General features: G+C 41.9%; 2 protein-coding genes across 2 annotated transcripts; one reads left to right on the top strand and one right to left on the bottom strand.

The window, feature by feature from the left end:
- The first annotated feature begins 569 nt into the window (after positions 1-569).
- Positions 570-16,347, top strand: chaf1a (chromatin assembly factor 1, subunit A (p150)). The gene is made up of 16 exons (XM_083767345.1): positions 570-866; positions 2,419-2,457; positions 3,598-4,229; positions 4,440-4,502; positions 4,673-4,917; positions 5,051-5,132; positions 5,223-5,291; positions 5,592-5,809; positions 6,399-6,570; positions 6,893-6,973; positions 7,663-7,776; positions 9,151-9,409; positions 10,297-10,459; positions 11,962-12,283; positions 13,693-13,771; positions 14,841-16,347. Exons 1-16 carry the CDS (start codon positions 806-808, stop codon positions 14,984-14,986), a joined length of 2,745 nt encoding a protein of 914 aa, XP_083623471.1. The 5' UTR covers positions 570-805; the 3' UTR covers positions 14,987-16,347.
- A 100-nt stretch (positions 16,348-16,447) lies between these two features.
- Positions 16,448-22,234, bottom strand: ubxn6 (UBX domain protein 6). Its single transcript, XM_083767346.1, has 11 exons — positions 21,991-22,234; positions 21,241-21,398; positions 20,481-20,539; positions 20,162-20,290; positions 19,974-20,071; positions 19,763-19,838; positions 19,543-19,627; positions 19,130-19,349; positions 18,869-18,999; positions 18,612-18,760; positions 16,448-18,262 (listed from the first exon to the last, which is right to left on the bottom strand). The coding sequence occupies exons 1-11, from the start codon at positions 22,074-22,076 to the stop codon at positions 18,137-18,139; spliced, it is 1,317 nt and encodes a 438-aa protein (XP_083623472.1). The 5' UTR covers positions 22,077-22,234; the 3' UTR covers positions 16,448-18,136.
- Between the last annotated feature and the right edge of the window lie 556 nt (positions 22,235-22,790).

Below are 22,790 nucleotides of genomic sequence, written 5' to 3'. Positions count from 1 at the left end.
CATCTTCATTTCTGAGCTATTAATTTTAATGAACGTTTGCTGCACAGGTTGGCAAACTTGGCCTGCATGGAGCAAACCTAACCCTAAACCCTAACCCTAACCCAACAAAAAACGATTCTGTCATCAAAATAAAGTGCAACTAGTCTTCCAAGAAAATGGACACTGCAGTGTTGTGTTATTTATTTAAATACGTATACGACTATGAATATAAATAAACCACCGGGCACGCGCTGTGTTCTAAAACAAACGAGCCCACCGGTTGCTCTTCCAAATCTCGCGTCGATAGCTTAATATACTCTAAGGTCGATAGGTTTTAAACTCGTTCTCCGTCGTCATACGACGGTGTCGCGCACAGAAAACAGCAGACCTACAAATTCACCACGTCGCACGTGCACGTGAGCTTGGCAGCTTGCAGATCGGGTATTTGCCAGCGCGCGACACCGCCGTGCGAACGACGCACAAAATCTACCCTTTCTCGCGATATTTGCTCCGACCAATCAGCGGCGGGTCCCGTTGGAAACCTACGCACTCCCGCCAATTCTGAGTGAGGAGCGCGCCGAGGACTTGGAGAGGCAGGCAGCGGGAGCGGGGGAGGAATCCAGGGGAGATGTGGAGGGAACAAACCAAACTTTTCTTCACTTATTGACATAAAACACAATAGAAAGGACACTCGTATTTCCTTCCAAACAGCGAGGTCGTTATTTGGGGGTGACTTTTTATTTTAATAAGACGTCAGCCACTGTTTGTTGTGGACGTGGTCCCGGGTCTCGACACAAGCCTAGGAAAGCCTCGGGCAGTGGTGGTGATGTTGGCGGCGGATACACAGACCCTGAACGGCATGGCTTCTTCCACCCCACGCCGGAGAGGTGAGTGTGTTTGCTGCTAATGCTAACTCAAAGGCTAACACGCTATGATGCGGCCAGCTCTAATAATAATGTGTAAAAAGTAAACATTCATATTTATTTTGGTAGTATTGTTCTTTGTCTTAAGTGTGAAGACAAACAAAAGTCCCAGTCTGAGCTGTCACTGACGTGACTTCTCATCATTTGTTATTCTCATTCACTTCGCCTCCCTTGTTTGTCTTCTTCTTTTTCAGCGACATTTTCTCGCTTGTTAACTAAATGTAAACGTATGTGTTATTAACTCGGGGTTATGGCTAGTTTTATTTGCTAACTTTACTACATTGTCTTGTCATGTCGACTTCGTTTGAACATAGATTCAACTATGTATGTTTAACATCAGCATCAAGTTGAATATAGCGTTGATAACATAAGTATCATTGCGAATATTATGCAGCATTCTCTTTACAGCAATAATTTTAATCATTATTTTTAACTTTTGGTATGGTTAGCTACCGCTATCTACCCAAGTTCACTGTATGGTTGGAAGGCTGCTATGCTAGCAGACAAGCTAACGCCGCAGTATGTGTTTGTGTGAGAGCATCTAACGTCAAATCAGTTTTGTTCTTAAATGTTGCTCTATTAACGGGACACTATCGGTTATTTTCAGTGGTTAGTGAATCTATATAACTGCGGCACGTTTTCTTTTATTTGCGAGTTGCTGGACTTGTGCTGTTGTTGGACCGGTGTTAGACGGTTGGCCACCTTTCTCTTGACGGCACCAAGGTGTCCGTGCTGCGGGCACAGCCGGGCCTGGTGCCCCGCTACCGACCTGTGGACACCGAATGGCGGGAGAGGCTGCTGAGCAAACCAAACACAGCCACAGTTGTGGTTCTAAAAGTTGACCAACCATGCATGTGATCACGATGCTTGTATTTACGGTATATAATAAAGCAATGATTCTCAAACGTTTACATGTCAAGGTTTCCCCTTAACTCTGAACGGGTCCATTTGGTGCCATTTATACATTTGTCAGAGTTACAGACTTTTAAGGCTCCATTTTAGACTACCCCAAGGGAACCCACTACCCAGTGAGTTCCTGGAATCCACTTTAGAACCAATGCAAGGTCGAGTTGACTGGATCTTGAGGATAGTAGTATGTGACTATTTGTAACATACAAAAACTGTTACTTGTGGACGAACCATGATAAAGCAATACACTTGTTTACAACAGGGTTCACCATTTTCAATTATCAGAACATTTAGAGACTCACAAATATACACTTCTATATAATAAAAAAAACAAACATGAAATCATCAAAGAAAGTAAAAAAGGGAAAAACAATGTACAGTATGGTGAAAAGTGTGTGTGTGTGTGTGTGTGTGGGGGGGGGGGGGTTAACAACCTTACAAATACACAATCTAAACAAAAGCCAGAATCTACTGTAGTTAATTATAACCACATGAAGCTTTTCCTTTACTGCAGCTGTCTCTTTATGTTCAATCACACCGCGCACACATTTTGAGGATCATGATTTGGTACAAAGTTTAATCTTACTTATGTCCTATCCACATGCAGGCACAGACTGCAAATCCAATAAGAAGCAGCTTGTTCAAGGTAAGGAGACATTATGTCTTTGACTCTTTACACTTTTGCATGGCCATTTTGCAATGTACAGTATGTTATCCGTCTAGATTATGATTGTTGTTGTCATTATGTTCAAACCATAAGTCTTGCTATACTAAAGTGGTACAGTGCTTATGGAAGGTTCTTTAGTGCGCCAACATAATTGTATCAAATGTATGTATTCAAACTATTCATGTAAACATTTTCCTACATTTCTGAATGATTTACTGTGTTTTATTTGCTATTGATCCATTTATTCTATTTGACACAGTATGGGGTATACTCCTTGGTTGGTATATATTTTATACCAACCAAGGTACATATACTTATGATCTTCTATTGCATCTTCTATTGCATGCTAAAATTATCATCCATTAGTCATATAAATATTAGCTATGTAACCAAATAGTTGACTGCAAGATGTTTACTCTGTATGGGTGTATTTACTTTATTTGAATTGTTTGAATTAACAAGTTCTTTATTGTAGAATAATTGTATCAAACTTGAACCTTTTCCTGAACAACATGGTTATAGCTCCATGACCAGATAACTATGGGTCTGTGGACCATTTGGTGGTCTGCGACACCAGTGTGCACAAAATTAATTTCATTTAATTTTATAGACGATAACCATTATGTATCTGTAGAACAGCCACTTTCAGTTCATGCTATCTCTCACAACTGTTTTGGGTAGTCTATTTAACAAAACAAAAGATTATACTTATCCACCCACTGAAACCTCATTCTGCGAGCATGGATCCTCAACCCCCCAGTGTGTCCGAGGTGCTACATGTTAAAATGAACATGCACTGCTAAAACAAACAAACGAATAATGGTATGGAAAACATTCTTGCCTTTCAATGGACAAGATTCCGAGCCCAGCACATTCCTATATGCGTGTTGCTCATGATATAATTACAATATGACAGGTACAATGACAAATACTGGAGATGAGGTTCATAATCATTTTGCACATTCTCGATTAGATCAAAAGAAACACGTCTGTGTTAAACTCGGCACAGGCTGTCAAGAAAACTGAACCTGTCAATGGTTAGAAAGGCAAATGCACAAAGAATGCTTATTATCTGTGTTGTGGTACATGGTCACTGTGTTTCCTGTACTCTGTTCTCAGCTCGTCTCCCGTTCAAGCGCCTGAACCCTGAACCGAAGGAGAGCCAGGAGCATAAAAGAGCCCGCCCTGCCCCTGGCCCCGGATCAAGTGTCTCTGATGGGGAGAACGAGGCGGAGCCCTCCCTGCTACCTGTGCGTCATGGACCCGCACTAGTCAACGGCCGTGGACCCCTCGATGGCTTCATGCGACGCAGCAGCCCATCTCCTACAGTTGTGGATCTCACAGGAGATGACTCTCCCGTAAAACTCCCTGCCGCACCTGTCTCTGCCTCCTCCTGCCTCCCAGCAAAAGGCCGGCATCCAAGTAAAGACAAACCTGCCTCCACTGAATTACCCAGTAGCAAAAGTCATACTCCAAAGAGAGGAGCTTCAGACTGCAAAGTGAACAAATCAGAACAAGATGAAGACGCAGAAGAGGTGTCGGATGTTAAAGAGGAGACTGGGTCTGCCTCTCTGCTAGACACCACTCAGGAATCTGAAAGTGAGGAAGAGGAGCAGGATGAGGAGTCTGTAAAGGCTGACGTGTCCAGTCTGGGGAACACGTCCATGTTGTCTACCTCCTCTGTCAGCTCTCTGTCTGCAACTGAGAGCTCACCAGAACAGACAAAGAATAACAGCATTAATTCACCTACAGTAAGTCTATGAGAGATTGTTAAAGAGTACCACCATCTCTCTCTACTCACTTTGGGTGCTTTTTTATAAATTTCTTGGGGGGGCCTTGGTCTCATCAAAGTCCTGTTTGTGTATTGGAATCAATGAAGCAAAGCATGTCACTATTATGAATGACTGTAGGTTAGGTTTTCAGAATAATTGTCTGATTCTTTTCCTTTTCCTTCATAATAGGAGCCAAAGACCACTCCCAAAATACCAGCTGACCAGAAGAAGGTGCAAAGACGTTCCCTAAAGGTACGGTACTGCTCGTTTACCTAAGGTACTGCTCGTATTTGATTGCTTGCACGTTATCACAAGGTATGCCACACATTCCACATTCCACTGATTTGAATTTGTTTCCTTTTGCATAACAAATAACTGAACATTGATGGGAAATGACTGGATTTTAATTTGTGATACTGCAGAGCCCACAGGAACAAGAGGAGAGAAATCGGCAGCGCCAGGAGAAAGAACGCGAGAGGGAAGAGGCTAAGGCTGCGAAAGAGAAGAAGAAAGAGGAGGCTCGCAAGCTGAAAGAGGAGCGAGAAAAGGAAAAACGTGAGAAAAAGGAAAAAGACGAGCAGGAGAAACGTGAAAAAAAAGAAAAAGAAGAGAAGGAAAAGGCAGAGAGGCTAAAAGCTAAAGAGGAGCATCGGAAATCAAAGCAAGAGTGAGTCATAATCTGCCACATCTCTGTGCTTGGCATTGGGTTTTCACACCACATTTGTGATTTTGACGACATACCTTCCGAAAATTCAGATTGGTATTTGTTAAATAAATCTTTTCCTCAAATTTCACCACAGGGCAAAACTTGAAGAGAAGCGGAAGAAAGAGGAGGAGAAAAAACAGAAGGAAGAGGAGAAACGGTTGAAAGAGGAGAAAGATGTGAGTTTAGACATAATGGTGGTAAGGTTACACTGCAACGTATGGTGCAAGTAAAACAAGCTAATATATGTTGTATTTGTGTTCTTTTAGCGTCTCAAACTTGAGAATGCTGGGATTGCACGGTTTCTACAGAAACCCAAGACTCAGCAGGCTCCAAAGGTAGATCTCACATCACATGAATATAATCATTAATGTGCCACGGTTAACTTTTCTATTCGACAACCGCGTCCACAGACCTGGCGTTGTAAAGTATTGTAAAGTAAATGATGCTGTGTTGCTTGTGGTTAATATCCTCTGAGCACAAATCTGTCACAACATTTTGACGACCATCTCTCACCAGTGTTTAATAGTCAGTCGTTTAGAATGTTCTTCATCTCTACATAGTTCAGCAGTGCAGAACATTTTCAATTGGCACAACATGGAACCACTCAAACCATTTCTGTGCTCTTTTTCTACAAGACCCTTTCATCTGCCTGTGGGAAGTTTGCTCCGTTTGAGCTCAAGGACAACATGTGCCTGGCACCTCTGTGCCGCGTCCAGTGTGAGGACTCTGTTCTGGAAGAGCTAGACCAGTACCTGTTAAAACCCGGTGAGGACCTGGATGGACTTAGGGAATGGATCCGGGGAAAAAACAGTCGTCCCGGACCAACCAAACCCAGACGGAGAGACTACCTCAGGTGAGATGGTGGCGATAACACTGGCTGTAAGGTCTGTCCCTGCCACCTCACCTCACCAACACTGGTGTGCACCCTTTCCTGTTTTGTCTACCTGTCCCTGCCACCTGCCAGTATTGTCTTTCTAATAATTAGAATTATGTTCTGCTTTGCCTTGGAGAATCTTAAATGTGAAATGATCTATCTCTTCATATCAACGTTTCCACTTCACTAGAGGATGAGGTGGTCGGGCTGGATCCTGATCTTTCTTTTTCCTACTCTAAAGAGCCGTTCACACGCTTGCTTGTCTATTCCCATAATAGCCTAGCAGTTTTATTTTAGAATGTAGCAGAAACTTCTGCTCCACATCAGCTTCATATGCTTGGTTTGTGGACGCCACTGTCTGATCTACTCGATCAATGAAAGAGCATTGTTACTATTTGATGCAGAAAACGTTGACTCTTTACCAACTTGCTACTGAGAAATGTAGTTAAATTCGTAATGGTGCTATTTAATGAATAATTATGCTACTGCATCACAGTGGACTCCTGTCTTGCTTGCACTCTCTCACATTCGTTGTCAACTTGACAATGAATATCTTTTTTTCCCCCAGCAATTGTGTGGTGGTGGTGGAGGGAACTAACACAGATGGTGTTCCGGATCGTAAACACTATGGCCCTATGAAGCTGCTAAAGTTCCGTGAGAACCACCGACCAGCCTATTGGGGCACCTGGAGCAAGAAGAGTGCGCACATCTCGCCTCGTTGCCCGCTCAGACAGGACAAGGTAAGGCTGGACAAGACAAAGTTGCATGTTTGTCAGCACCCTCACAAAATAGGCATTAATATAGCTGTTTGTATGTCAAATGGATGCCCTTAATTTAGTTAACGAGTATACTATATTTTTCTCACATTTTAGCATTACATCCGTGTTAGCTATTTACGTGGTAAACACTGAAGGCATGTACACGTATAGAAAACCTTTCAATCTACAATATGTGCAAGATGCATACATTACTATGTCTAAACTGTATAAAAGTATATCAGTCATTAAAGATAAAACGCGTTGTTGGCTAATACCAGTGTCCATTCCATTGATTCCACCACAGACCCTGTTGGACTATGAGGTGGACAGTGATGAAGAATGGGAAGAAGAGGAGCCTGGCGAGTCTCTGTCACATAGTGAAGGGGTGAGTCTGTCACTGTCACATATTCACATAAAAATGAGAAAGTAAAGTAATTTGGTTATCTTCCCCCGGCTGGAGATTATGTTTTCAACCCTGTCCGTCTGTGTGCAAGTCTCTGAACGGCTAATCGGCAGTGCTAGATTCCTTGGATCATGCTGCATTTTCCATTGGACCTTGATAAAGGCCCCTGAGCCGAAACACGTTGGTCACCTTTGCCAAGCCATGACAAGATAAAGGCTTTTTAAACTCAACTGAACGGAGTGCCTTGGATTCTTATTAAAGGACAACCCCAGACTATTATAACATATAGGCTTATTTTCCTACTTGCCATATATTGATTCCAAATGACTTGCCATGGGGTCTATTTAGCAGAAATGCCCTCTGTCGTCTAGTTTCCCCAGCAGAACCCAACAGCCCTCATAGTGTAGAACGGAGCCCATAAGTATATTGCTTTTACGCTATTTGTTGCGTCAAAAGTCCATGCCCTGGTTGTCCAAGACAAGCCACTGCAGTCTGCTAAACACATGTTATGTGTGCCTGTCATGTGTTTTGGTAAGTCCCGGATTTGATAAGTGCCGAACGCTCACCCCGAAACATGATTTACGAGACACTGGCGGCTCGTGTGGGACAACCAAGGCATGGATGTGTTTGTAATGACAACTAATAATGCTTGATTTACCTTTTTTTTGCAGGAGGATGAGGAGGAGGGAGGTGCCAACAATGCTGCCAACGATGATGACGATGATGATGGTTTCTTTGTACCGCATGGTTACCTTTCGGATGGAGAGGGGGCACTAGAGGAAGAGGTACGAATGAATGGGGCTCCACACAGGAATGCAGTGATGTGACGTTTCTGCCCGATATCCATAACCGATATAATAGTTGTTATGGCCGATAACTGTTATTAGCCAAACCGATATCATGTGTATATATATATATATATATATAAAAAAAAATATATATAGTGTGTATATATATATATATATATATATATACACATATACATACACTAATTTATTTTATTTTTTATATATATACACATGATATCGGTTTTGTTAATGATGCATCATTAACAAAAAGGCACCAATAACCCAGATTTAGGGAACATTTTCTATCCATGTTTAATTATTAAATATTGATTCCTTATCAATCCCACTATCAATAATTTTCTGTTGTGTTGATTTGCCTATAATTAAACAACACTTTGGCTTTCCAAATATGTTTTAAGCAGACATAAGGCAATTTAAAAGTCTAGTGTATACTTCGTCGTACGATGGTATGGCACACCAAACATACCATAGTTCTAAATATCTATAAATGCACCATTTACCATTTTAGAAGCACTGCAGTCATAACAAAATGCAGTAATTGGCATAATTAACACAAACGCACGCCTTACTGCAGCAGCTAGACGGAAGCAAGCAAGCAATCATCGGTTGTTCACATCGGTCTGTTTTGAATATTGATATATTGAAATGCCGATGTATTAAAAAAATAACGTAAGTGCACAGAGCACACACATCCCAGGTAATTCAATGGGTGCTCGAACAAAAGAATAAACTGTTACTGTATTAGAAGAAGTAAGAAGTCTGCACACCGTTTTAAAAGCTCGCCCAAAAAACGTTATTTACCAGAGCGGAAAAACACGACCTTCATACGTATATACAGTATATATACCCGTTTTATGCGCTGCTATTCAGTATACCTGACGAAGGCCACAGAGGCCGAAACGTCGTGTGTTTTTTCAGCTCTGGTAAATAAAGTTCTTTTGGGGAGCTTTTAAAACGGTGTGCAGACTTCTTCCTTCTTCAAAAATAATGTAACATCGGCCGAAGCAGTAGAAGCAAAAAGGCTGGCTTCAATTGCAAAAAAAAATGTTGGTCAATGGTAGACATTTCTTTTACAAAGTAAGTCTTTTAAATAAGCTGTCCAATTTATGGTGACCAATTGGGTCACACGGATGTAATAAAAAGTCAGTCTCTTGACCAGGAATACAATTTAGGTCATGTGGGGCTGTGTCCAAGAAAGCATTATTTCCCTAGCTGAAAACGCAAGGTGCTCCACTAAAAAACACGACGCTCCCATTATAAACAATTTGAAACACACAATCCCCTAAATAACCAAAGGTAACCATTCTATTCAGTTTGTCTATGCTTACCATCTGCCTTTGTGGTTCTCAGGAGGGTGCTGGGGACCTGGAGAAACAGAAAGTGCGCCAGAAGCTGAAAGCGAGAGAGTGGGATGAGCTCATGTCCTGTAAGAAGAAGATGAAGGTGCTGGAGGCGGTGGTGAGGGGCTGTGTCTGGGAGGGCCAGAGCGATGGGTCTGCTGTAGAGTTCTTCCAGTCCTATGCTATGTGTCTGATAGAGCCTTTACCCAAAGTAGACACCACCCCCAGCCCGGAGCAGGCTGCATCCAAACGCCAGGGTGACGAGCAATGTGAGTATTCCAGATGTACCCATGACATTTTTCCTTCTTGATTCCGATATAACCTGCATATACTATTGGTCAATACCAATGAACATTAACTGAGTGTGTACAAATGGAACCAAATTGACCCATTTTGTGCATAGTATATAAACACAACAAATATGTCATCCAAAATATCATAGACTGGCATACTTGCCGGTATTGGAAAAACTCTAGTGAGTACTGAGTGAGTATGACACCTCATCTACACCAAGAGATGACCTTGTGCTGTCCAAGCTACATATCTCTATATAAAACATCTCCTACCGTGTTGTGCTCTACCTGGATGTAAGAAGCAAATCCTAGTTTGTAGACCCTGCCCTTGCTTTGTGTGTTCCCATTTAATTTATATATGGTCCTGCAAGTTAGGCTGACAGGAATATAACCATGTAGCCTATGCATTCACATAAATTACAAGAACCAGTTCTAAGCTGTGTGCAATATTGTTTGGCATTTACTGTGCCAACAGGATTAGAATGGTTTAAGCTTGTAGTGTAAACACCCTGGCCTAAACCAACCGGGTGGTTGCTGCAACCAGCTATGACTGGAACAGACCATGCTGCTGTGCAGACAATCCAACAGATCTATCAATATGAATTAAAAAGTGAATATACAAAACATGCAGTGCAAACCAGCAGGAGCAGTGAAGTGATGTTTAGCCGTCTAGGTTTTTAATCATGCCCACACTTATTTAAGACGAAAATACTTTCAGAAAGGGGTATTCCAGGGGTATTCCCGAATCTCATTCACAACTCATTTGATCCCCCCCCCCCCCCCCCCCCAACAACATTTCTGAAGCTCTTGTTTGTTCAGTCAGTTATTTTAGACATGGCCTTCTTTCTTTCCATCTGGTGTAGTGGTCCGTCAACTGCTGCCTCTGCTTCATGGCAACTTCAACAGCAATAAGGTGATCATCACAGAGTTCCAGGAGTTCTGTCGCCAGCAGTCTTCATCAGAATCATCATCACCATCGCCTCCCAACATCTCCAGCCCTCTCAGCTCTGCTGACATCCCATCCAGGTGAAAAAACTGCTTTCATTTGTGCCCTGATAATACCATACACAAACATCTGTTAACTGCAAGCTGTTGAAGTTAACAATGCTTTTAAAGGAGAATGCCATACTAGAAGGCTTTCTTACCTTATTTGTAGTTCTTACGTCCCCACCAAAGAGGTCCAGGTGTTATTTTTGTGCAAAAGTGCATTATTGGCTATTTCCCCTATGCCCTCGATGGGGGTTGGGTTTTTGTGCTAATTCGCTTATTTCCATCAAAATAAGTAGTAAAGTGTGCCACTTGGTAATTTGGTATACTATTTACATTATGAAGAGAGGATATATACAAAAAAAAGTGAGTGATGGAAATAAGCGAATTAGCACAACACCCTATAGCCCCATTCAATTCAATGCAATTCATTGAGGGCTTATGGTAGGGGAAATGGCCAATAATGCGCTTTTGCAACAAATAACACCTGGACCTCTTTAGTGGGGACGTAGCAACTACAAATAAAGGTAAGAAAGCCTTCTAGTATGGAATTCTCCTTTAAGACTACAATGGGTATTGCAATATCCGAATGGTGCATGCATTTCGGCTTGCATCAGTCTAGTATGAAAAAATCACACCCGTGTGAAGTGAGGGGTGCTCTTATCATCTTACAACATAATGTTTGTTTAAGCAACAGGTGCCAATGTTTTTAGTCCTCAAAACAAACATTCGATTTCTCTTTATTGTCTGGCGTTTTCTTAAACAAGCATTGTTGAAAAATAAACTTTAAAGCTGTATATAGGAGGGGCTAGTGCCCCTCAAAATGAAATATAAAAAAGAAAAATCACACCTGTGTGAAGTGAGGTGCGCTCTTATCATACATCACATCATTGTGGCCAATCACAATTTGCGTCCTCACTTTTGTCTTCAATGTTTGTATTTACACAAACTCAAAGCTGGCCATTGTCAATGGCATTCAATGTTTGTGTTTAGACAAACACACAAAGCTGGATATAGGAGGGGATAGCGCCCCCCCCCCCCCAAAAGAAACGGCCATAATACATCATGACAAATGTGATGAGGTCAGCTAATTTTGGGCACATTTGGGCAAGTGGCTATGGCTGCTTTTAGCCCAAGGAGTGTATTTTGTGCAAAACTAATGCTTGGAATGGATTCAGAATCATGAAAAACCCCTAGTTTGACATGTCACATGCTACTTAAAGCAAAAGGAAAATCTGACATTTTTGCCAGCCATAGGATGTTAATGGTAGGGTCACAAGAAACCCCTATAAAAAGGATTGCCCAATACTAACAGCCGGTCAGCAAGTGGATTCATCAATGTATGTATATAGACAATATTTTAGGCCATAAAAAAGACTTTATAACAGATGTCCCGCTTTAAACAAAAGAAGCCTGTCGGCTGCCGGACTAATACAACTGATATCAGACATGCTCCTTATATCTAAAAGGTTTGTTTGTGAGAGCACATGCTAAAATACATTATTCATTTACCTTTACCCGTCCATCCCTCCCTCCACCAGACTACGCCTGAAGCGCCTCATACAGAGCAATTCTGTCTATGAGAAGCGCTCTACTCACAGATTCCGCTGCTGGTACGTGCATGCAGAGGTCCTGGCCCGTTATGACCAAGAGACTCTCCCAGTGCCCTGCCAGTGGAACTACCTCACCTCGGGGGCTCGGGAAGAGCTCCGGGAAGATCCCCATGCAGCGACGGGCTCGCATGGAAACTCCCCCACCACACCCCAGGCCTCGTCCACCATGCCGTCTTCCTCCAAGAGGAAGAGTGTGGGCAGCATGTCCATCACCAAGTTCATGAAGAAGTGTACTACGGACCGCGAGCAGGTAGGAAAGGATAATGCTACCTTGTGTTAATCGCCTTTGTCTAGTCGCCTAGTAGTCCTTGTAAATTATATCCACCACATTGTTATAGAGCAGCAGTTCTCAACCTTTTAAGGCCATGACCCACCCTCCCTCCCTCATTAAGACATTCATATTTGAAATGGGACCCCCCCACCCTGACCAGCAAAATGTACTGCACTTGAGGCAGTACATTTTGTTTGACTCTTTTCCACAGATGAATATTGTAAATGTAGCCGATCTACAAGCTCACAATGACTATTTTCACAATGTTTGCCATGTACAATATAGCAACATTGTTTTTGAGTGGTGTAAGCCACTCCAACATTTGACTGAGTGTGTCTGTCTATAGCAGTGCGAGTCTCCATATATGGCCATATAGTAATGACATCAGAGATGTCCATATCAACACTTTTCCACTCACCTTGGGTTGCGTTAAGCCCCGTATCTGTCCTGCACCACTCGCTAGCCCCTCCAAGGCCTGGCTTTGTTTGTGCCCCCACGTGCCGTTATGTGGCAGCCAAGCCTATGGTCTGACTTTGTGCATGCTCCCAAAGGCTCCCCTCACTTCACACGACTATGATTTTGTTCACTTTTGATGTTTTGAATAAATATTTGGTGTTTTTCAGAAAACATAGGTCAGGATTTAGAAGGTGTTTTTAGAATCATCCTCCGGTCTAAATGGGTTAATAACAATGTCCTCCATTCAAACGGATCACTTAATGTCTCGACTCGAGCCCTAGCCTATGTGCCTTTTCCGGAGTGGAGCTGTTAATGGCTCGTTCCTCTGTGTGTGTTCTGGTCTACAAGTGAAACTCCTCAATGTCATGTGCACAGAAGTAGATGCCGGCTTTTTGTATCAGCGGAGGCATGTGTTTTGTTTGCTAGGGCCAGTTTAATTGATTTGATTAAGGATCCCCATTAGCCGGTGCCATAGCAACCAGCTAGTCTTCCTGGGGTCCACATAAGAATAAACATTCCAGTACACAATTGTTAAGACGTCCGTATTCAACACTCATTAGTTTGGATAAAAGCAAATAGAAATTGCTAAAATTACAAGTGAGAGCGGAAAAAAGGGCAAAATAAACAACGCAACACTTCACTGTATCAAATGGAATTTTAGATGCTTTTTAAACGAAAATTTACTGTAAATGCAACATGTAGGCACGTTATTCCAAAGTGACAATGATCTATAAAAATATTTTGGGCGAGGTAACAAGCTGCCCATTACTGGAACCTCTAGTGTCACAGTATTACTAAAAAAAATCTGTGAATTTTACTACTTATGACTGTTTTGAACATGCATTATTAAAATATGACCTATTCTCAACTGTAAGCCAGGAGAGGCAGGCATGCATATAATTGCCTATGACTGAATGTTAATGGTCTCCTAGGCTATGGAGACGGATGGTTTCCAGGCCGACACTGAGGATGGCGATGAGGATGATTGTATTGTTGTCTCCACACAGAGCGGTGAGTTGAACCTCCAGAAATGAGGAAGAAACAAATGTCACATTAAACGATTTTAATGTTTGGAAAACGGTACGGCAGTACTTTCTCTACGCTCTGTTATAATGGACACATAAATGCACACTAACATGATCCCAATACGAGTTAAAGAATGAAACCAATACAGATAATTCAGTCACCTATGCTGTTGCATTGGTGGACCTGGTGGTATAATATCACTTGTAGACTCATTGTAGCATAGTAGAAATAGCATGGCCATTTCTGACCCATATAGCAAATGCTATATGGGTAGCAAATGCAATATATAATGACATGTCATTTTTGACAGTCACGCTGTATTTCCTTTTTCCATATTAATGAAATCCACATGTCACACAAACATACACGATGCAATGCAATATAACTGTACAAACAAAATAACAGGTAACACAATTGCATGGTGTCTGTTTCCTGTTGCTGCACAAGGAGGGCGAGTGTATTTCAACAGTTTTTTATACCCAGCACCCTAATCAAGGGAACTTGATTCAGCTGGAGGGGCACTTCCTAACGAGGGAACCTCCCGTGAGCACTTCAAGTCAAGGGACTGGTTTCAGAAAGGGCCTACGGGGTCTTCTCGGATCCACTCGGATATTACACATAATGTGACAGACCTGAGATCCGAGGGGGATACGTCCGATTCCGACCCTGCCCGAGTGATTACGTTAAAAACACGACTCCGACCCGGGTCTCGGGTCAACTCGGGTATTTTCAGAGTCGGGTGACCCGGTGAAGAGCTCTAGTACATAGTACTACATACAGACACAATTGGTTCTAGATGGCGACACGGGCCACACGGCAAGAATGTGTGAATGCAGAATATGCACTAAATTTCTAGTCATGGATACTGAGTGATGTAGTATATTACAGTGTTAACTGTTGGCTATACAGGTATATGCTTGTCTTTAAATGCAGATTTTGGGTCATATTGAAAAAGCAAAGCTATGTGCAGGGAATCAACTATGAACCTAGAAATCTAAGGCCTGTTTGATAATATGTGTAACTGAGATCTAAAAGTGAACTTTTAACACCACAGGTTCATGTAAAGGGAACACCTCCTCCAGCAACCCCAGCACCTCCTCCACCACAGAGGGAGAGGCCTCAGACAAGATGGAAGTCACTGCCTCAGACAACGCTGCTCTCCCCCTGACTAACCCCGCTCCTACAATTGCCACAGCCTAAAGAAAGGACTGTTCTTCCTCCTGTCCATTGGCCATCCTGACTTTTTCTTACCACTGCCCCTTCACTTCTCCATTCCTGGGATTCATTATGTGCAGACAAAATCAAGGTTTGTTCTAACAAGAAACTGTCAATCAAGTTACAGAAGTGTACACGCAGTGAAGCGTCACGGCATCTTCGCAGTATTATGCCTTGTCCCTCTCAACTCTTTCAGTGTCAGGAGACATCTTACCTGCAAAATCCAAGTATCTGATTATATGAAACCGTTAATGACAGATTTTCTTCAAATGTTATAATCTTTTTTGTTGAGGTTGGGAATTCTGTCGGGTATTGTTTCTTATGGATTATTCGAGTCGAGGATTAGGTGACTTTATGGCACTGCTCTCGGGACAGCTTGGGTTGAACAGAGAGAATATCAAAATATATATGCCCAACGAATGTGACGACTGGCACGTCTAATTTAATGACAAACAATTTGAATACAAAACTGTTGTCTGGCAAGAGTAAGTCAGAAAAGTGAATGGCTGCAGGTCCTCCTTTAGTTCCCATTGATTCAGTGCGTGTATTTACTCATTTGAGAGCCTACTGGAGTAGTTGCTGTTTGTGAGATCTGGCTTGTACAGTTAGGCCCTGTGTCATTTATATAAATATGTATCTTTCCCTATTTTCTCAAGAATACTTGAACAGGTTGAATTCATTAAAGAAAATAACAATATGGTTAAATGTACTGCACTTTTATATGCCGCCTTTGTCCTGCCCCTCTCTATCAGTCAACATAATGCCAACCTCATTATGCTTGCAGCTAATTTTGATAACTGTTTTCAACTCATCTTCATGTAATTGGTCCTTGCTCATAAGATGGTTCCATTTCTATTTACTTGCATCACACTCACTGTCTCTGAGGGCTTTGGACAGTCAAACCTGTCCACCAATGACATTTCTATTTGATTATTATGTTTTGAAAGTACAAAGTCTTCCATTTCAGCATGGTAACTTTTCAGGAAGAGAAATGCTGTAGTTTCTATTGTCTTGGAATGCCCATTAATGTTATCTGTAGGCAGGTTTCTGAACTGTACAAGTGAGACGGTGAGTAGACAGAAATGTTGCCATCCTTTACATTATTCTGGAGTACTGCAAGTACTGTAGACTTCACGGATGCTCAACAAACTACTACTTCTCTAGACCTGTGTTCTTTTTATTATAGTTCGAGGTGGAGTAGAAAGCTAGCCGTCCATTAACATTACTGTTTTCTTTTGGTCCTCTATTCAGTGTTGGTGGCATTATGAATGCACTGAGCCCTTGTTCTCTTGATTTTCAGGTGTTCTAAAGGTCTAAATTTGTTGTTTAAATAAAGCATTATTTAAAAGAAATAAACTAGAATAAAAGCATTTCTGGGTGGGTGCGATGTTGAACAAAATATTAAGATCTTTTGACCTCAAAATTAGAAGATGGGGGACTAAGGTGGATTAGAACTTTAAATTTATTTAGACAACGTTAAGTTGCAGTGCAATCTTTATTTTTTATTACAGGCAGGTTAGAAAGCAATAGAACACAATTCTGAACATCATTTCATGGACAAACAATGGCTCTTCGCTAATCAGGTGTTAATAGGAAACTTTGCAATGAAACCCATGGGAAACCGATGGACAGCAAAACAACAGGTGTGAGCACACTGGTAAAATTATACTTAATGTTGAGTTGGCTGGTTGTACAACACATTCTACACAAACCTGACATTTGGCTTAGTGCTCCCAGTATTCTAAGCACCATCATTGTCACACTGCCTGTTTGCCTCTGTGGAACGCAAATTGTGATGAGAGGTAGGTTGTTGTAGTCCAAGCCACCCACAAACAGAGTAAACCTGCATTTTCACACTTAAATTAGAAGTGCACATACAGTATTTCCTTGCATGCATTTAAAAGCATATAACTTGTATGGCATTGTGCCACACCAACCGAATACTTGATAAAGGTTATGAACAAAGGGTGGAGGGGGGCGAAATTAAATCTTTCAATAGAAACTCGAGATATACCAAACATGAAGCTGGTCTGTTCAGTTTCTCATGGAATTCGTTGGGCTAGTGTGCTCTATAGAATATGATCTCATTGCGGAGTGAAATATATAGACTATTTTAAAATTGCCCGGAGGAAGCAACACTAAGCACAACTACCACTATTAAGGTTTCCATGCTGCCAATTTTAACTAAAGTTTTAACAAACGGCTGCAAGTAATTTACATGACAGCCTTGTGTGCTTAAGCAGGTAACGGTAAAGCTGTTAGACTCTAGAATTCACTTGTCAATTGAGTGCTACAGAGTACAAAGCAATGAAACTATCTCCAATTAAAGTGTCCAATTAAGGGTCTCTGTACATAAACTCACTGCTGAAAAGTGCTTGTTAGGTCAGAAAAATAACGATAAATTTAAAATATATAATAGCTTAGCTTCATTATCCAGGCAGAGTAGGTCATGTTTAATCATTAATGGATTTAACAAATTAGACCAGTCAACCATTAGTGTCATAACACATTGAACACCTGATGTCACAATGTCAACACTACACAAGCAACTGAAACATACATAGCAGTCTTTTGAATACAAAGGAATAGGTTGGGTTTTTTTTACTTTAACTCATTGCAATTTGTACAGACTCAGACCGGTCACACTCCCCCTTTCAAACATAAACGTGAATGTATTCCTGTCAATCCAACTGTTATGCAAAAACGATGCATTAGTAGAGCAAAGGGTGACAGTTCAAAACAAGGTCTCCATATGCAATAAAATAGAATAAGACTAGATAGTATGACAGTTTGCAAGGGTACAAAGGAGTGCTTCCAGCCTATTTTACAGCATGTACGTACTTATCCCTTGCGTCCCTCAACAGAATTGTTTGCTGAGATGGGGTGTTGGTTATGACGTTATCACCACTATTGAAAAGGGGATAATGAGAGGCTCAGCAAGACAAGGGAATTGGAGTGAAGTTGCCCCTAATCAATTTTGGGTCTGGTATAATATCTAATTATTTAATTTGGTTTTCAGACTTGTGGAGAGAAGCTGGTCCACAGTCAGTGATGAGGTACAACTTTCACCCCAACACACCAGGGGAGGGGGATAGCAGGGAGAGATAAAGGGAGAGAGATAAAGGGCAGGTCGGCTCAGCTAAGGGTCCGAATGTTCTCCAGTAGCTCTGGTTTGAGAAGGGCAGGGCTCTTCCCGCCAGCAGCTGCAATGTCTGCCTGCACAGCTGGATCCCAGGAAAATGTTAACAGAGCCGCGGGGACCTGAAACAGCAACGCACAATGTAAAGATTCTGTGTTTAATTACCATGCTAGTAAACAAAGCCGAGTGATTTTCTTCACTACTTCGCCGCACAATTGCATTTACCACTTGAACCTGATGTGCATGCCACAGATGAGCAAAGTTTGATTTGCTATTTGTATCACAAAGGACTAATTACTTATTTGTAAAGCACTTTTCAAAACAAAAATGACATACTGTACAGTAAGTCAGTTGCCAAGAATAAAAGATATAAACCCATCTATAAATCTTACAGTTAATCTCACAGATGAGTCAACACCTTAAATGTGCATTAATTTGTAATTATTAACATTGCCAGTAGATTCCACTCACCAAATTACATTCAGCGAGGGCCATTTCTTCAGACTCTTGTAGCTTTTGTGCTCCGGGAGCAATGAGCTCAAAGGGCTGCCAGCCATTCACAAGAGACTCCCGCACAAAGCTGAACAGCACCGGCATCCGGTCCCAGGCGTAAAAGATTCCTGGGATCAGATCACACACACATCGGGTCAATCCAAGCCTTGATCTTTTTGTATTCATTGCGCTGATGGGCCATTGTGGACAACGTGAATGATTATGTGGACCCTAACCTTGCAGCAGGTTTCCATCAGGTAGTCTGATTCTCAGGAGAGCGTAATTGTATTTCCTTCTCTCTCTCTGCTCCTCTTTCTCTCTCATTGCCTTGGTGCGTAGCATGGTGGTTTTATCTACCAGCTCACTCCTGATAAATATGACCACAGACACATTAATGACTCCTGTTTCCCAAAAAACATTTCTGTTTTATTTTCCACAGTATATCTATGAACTGTACTTCATACTGATGGAGTTTAGTAGTGTGCGGCCACCATTACCTCTGCTGCTGCTCTTTCTTGAGTTCCTCCGCCGACAGGTTGTAGAACTCGGGAGGCAGCTCAAAGCGTGTGGCATTAGAAGAGGGTCTGAAAGCCTGAGGCTGTCTGATTAACTGGGCTCTGACTGGCTCCCCTCTCTGGAGGCGCTCCCTCCTCTCCATCATCAGCTCCAGCTCGTCTGCACTCGGCTCTGGTAACACCAGGAACTCCTCTTCCTCCTCTGCTCTCCAGGAAAGGTGTGTACACAAATGAGTTGTGTTAGGAGGGAGAAGGGACATGGAGTCACTGAGTATTTATTCATGGAAGAAATGTGTGTTTTCGTGACAGTGTTATTGGAAGTTGTATGTTTACAACTTCCAATTATAAAAGCTTCACCGAAAATCTAAATGTGCAGTAGCACAGCATCAGTTTACCTTGTCCATCCACAGGCATCATAGCGCTTATAAAGCCCAAGGCCTGCAGAAACTCTCTGCTCCCTTCAACACTGTGAACCTTCTCCTGCAGAGAGGTACAAAGAAGACAATAACGATGGAACAAACAAGTCAGGTGTCATGTTTTCTTTCAAAAGCATAGTCCACATGTGACTCTTTGGTGAGGAGTCAGTGGCGTCATGTTGATTAATCATAAAATTACCTGGAACACCTTGTTGCTGACTTTAATTTTCCTGTACTTCTCTTCTGTAGGGTTCTTAGACACATTGTCAACATACCTGTTGAAAACATAATTGAGGATTTTACAGACACATAGGAGATGGAGTCACTTGGAGGGGAGATGACATGGGACCGATGAACAAGCGGGAGGGAGGGAAAAGGGGGGGGATCATAAATACATGTGGGAATCCTACTTGCTTATGATGTCCACAGCAGCCTTCACTTTGTCTCTGTCTTTGTTGAATGTGTGCATCATCATAATAGAAGCCTCCACAGCATCCTCCTCAAACCTCTGACAGAAACAATGACACATGGTTCTTTCAAAACAACAATTATTTCAGATGAAATAATACGTTTTATCAATCGTAACCATCTGACCTACCATAAAAATGGCCTCTTTGAGGCGTACTTCTCTGTCACTTTTAGTTAAAGTGGCTCCAGTCAGTGGACAGGTAAAATACACTCCTGAGACAGAGAGACAAGCAAACTCCTTCACTGGTACTTGGGATCCCTGGGGAAAATACATATGATTTTCAGAAGTGATTAATTTATGTGGCCAATCAAACAGCAAGAGGATCTCCAGACATCAAATATTAAATGTATTTTAATATTTTATTCCATACACATAATGTTTGGAACTGTTGTTGTTATACTTCCCCCACCTCTCCCTGATCATTTCTTTAAATTGTTGTAGTTCTCACCTCTGCTGCCGTTTCTTTTTCAGCAAGTGCAGCCGCCTCTGCCTCCAGTTCTCTTTTTACTACAGACAGATAACATGGAAAGTCATGTCAGGCAACGAGTCTTTTCAAATGATCTATTTCTTTAACACATAATATAATAATCAGCATCCATTATTTAAGCGATAACTTTCCACAGTACCTTGGAAACACCCGGTTTCCACTCCATTTGCTGGTCAGTATTCATATCCAATCTAGAGCCTGCCTACTGTATCTAATAACATCCACACTCAGACAGTATACATGCACACACAGATCGTTTCTGTAACCACACTAGATCAAATATACAAACTGCAACACCAATTGATCTAGTAGTCTATTTAAGTAGTATTGAATACACAGGACCACAATGAAAACAAGCCCTTGGGGCTTGATGCATGTAGTCTTTACATGCATGAATTAGTCTTTACATCCATGAAGTAATGTAATGAACATCATCATGGGACTCAAAGTAGTTAAGTGCATAATCATTTTGATGAACATATATTAATACGTACTATGACGCTATATGTTACCACAAACAGAACAGAAGCTACATGATTGATAGTGATGAGCATCACTACATCATAGAAGCTCACTTAGGTACATACTGTAGGTACATTAAAAACTACCACCTTACAAGGTAGCTTGGACACAGGGAGACATGCGACATAGATGCTACCATTGCAATGGTGCTGCAATGAATAAGCGATGTTTCCAATCGCAGATGGTACCCTGGACTCACCCTGGTTCCTGATAGCGTCCTGCGAGGTGTAGACCTTGGGTCGTGGGTGTTGCTCTATCCTGGCCAAGGCTGCCGCCCCTGCCCTCTGTGCCCCCTCGGTGGGTGCATGGTAGCGAGGCTTGGCACTTGCGCTGCTCTGCACAGCTTGAGGTTGTGAGCTGTAATGTTGTGCACACACACACACACACACACACACACACACACAGTACAGACAGTTTGTTTATGTGTTTCCATCAGGTACATTATCCTTGAGACCCTTGAGACTCTTTACCAAAACAAACTCAAGTTTGGCGACATGTATACACTACGCAGTAAAAATCCATGTGTAACTGATAGAGTACATTGTACAAAAGGTAACTAACAACACTCTCAGAGTTAAATTACCTGAAAGGCCCACATTGCAGTTATTACATACTGATGTGTACACTTGAGCTGGTTTACTAATGAGCTGACAGGGCCATTTCCTGGTGGGTGGGCGATTACCGTTATCCTCATTTACTGTGGAGCTGTCAGCTGGTTTGGTTAACTAGCTTTTCAATGAGATTAGGTAGGCTAGAAAGCGGGCTCTAGTCTACACTATCCAACGTACATTTAGCAAACAGCTAGCCATGCTAATAAACTGGTGCTGTGTAGATAGACAGTACGGCCATAGAAGGCGCGTCGATACGCTAGCTGTCAAACAGTGACAGTTCTGTTAGCTGCGTAGCTAGCCAAGTAGTAACGAAAGGATGGGTAAAGTTTGCTACTTGCCTGGCGTCTGCTGCTGTGAGTTTCTTCCCAGGTCCAGCAGTTTTGAATTTCATGTCACTCTTTATGTCATTAAAGAACTTCTTCATTTCGCTGAACTTGTACAGAAAACGGACCCGTAACGCACAGATGTATGGCGGCTAGCTTAGCGTTAGCAGGGCGGCCAAAACAACAACAACACTGACTCCAGCCAGCCTGCACAGCGCTGCAGAGAGAGAGGCAATCTGCCAGTGCCAGCGTCTTTATCATGGCGCCCCCTGGTGGTGATACGGAGAGGAACCATTTACTGGTTTGTGGATCAGAACTTTTTCATGCCAAGAAATCTGAAAATGTTTTGTGCCGGGCCCCAGGACCCCAGAAGAGAAGATGTATGTAAAAATATATATAGTTAACATAAAATGTTCAAGCTTTTCTTTATATTTTAATCAAAAAAATGCAGATCTATGACGTAGATATAGATCTTTGAATAGCCAATGTACTAAATGGATAAAGTGGTTAAAATCCCCACTTTGAGAACCACTGAATACACTACAGGTATTATTACTGCATGAGTATTTATTTGTTTACATTGTTGACCCTTTGTATGTTTTCCCAACTATTTGCCTCATTCATGAGAATTATTATTATTATTTTATACTGCTATTTTCACATTTTAAGGTTAAATTCCTCCCAATGGTTTTACAGTGGATAAACCAGTACGGACAAGTCTAAGCTAGCTGTCAAACCCGTTCTTTAACAAATGTATATTATCCAGAGGCTCAAAGTTGTGCAGTCCGCCTGACAAACTAACCAGCCAATCACAG

Source organism: Protomyctophum parallelum (assembly GCF_964188405.1).
Source record: "Protomyctophum parallelum genome assembly, chromosome: 6".
Lineage (NCBI taxonomy): Eukaryota > Metazoa > Chordata > Actinopteri > Myctophiformes > Myctophidae > Protomyctophum > Protomyctophum parallelum.
The sequence above is the reverse complement of the archived record's forward strand: the minus strand, read 5'-3'. Positions and strand labels throughout refer to the sequence as shown.

Excerpts from the sequence above, each read along its gene's own strand:
- chaf1a (XM_083767345.1), top strand. The coding sequence starts at position 806 with ATGTTGGCGGCGGATACACAGACCCTGAACGGCATGGCTTCTTCCACC. Across the intron at positions 4,503-4,672 it reads TGCAAAGACGTTCCCTAAAG|AGCCCACAGGAACAAGAGGA; the intron begins GTACGGTACTGC and ends GTGATACTGCAG. Across the intron at positions 6,571-6,892 it reads GCCCGCTCAGACAGGACAAG|ACCCTGTTGGACTATGAGGT; the intron begins GTAAGGCTGGAC and ends ATTCCACCACAG.
- ubxn6 (XM_083767346.1), bottom strand. The coding sequence starts at position 22,076 with ATGAAGAAGTTCTTTAATGACATAAAGAGTGACATGAAATTCAAAACT. Across the intron at positions 20,072-20,161 it reads TCAAAGAGGCCATTTTTATG|AGGTTTGAGGAGGATGCTGT; the intron begins GTAGGTCAGATG and ends TGTTTCTGTCAG. Across the intron at positions 18,761-18,868 it reads TGATGGAAACCTGCTGCAAG|GAATCTTTTACGCCTGGGAC; the intron begins GTTAGGGTCCAC and ends ATCTGATCCCAG.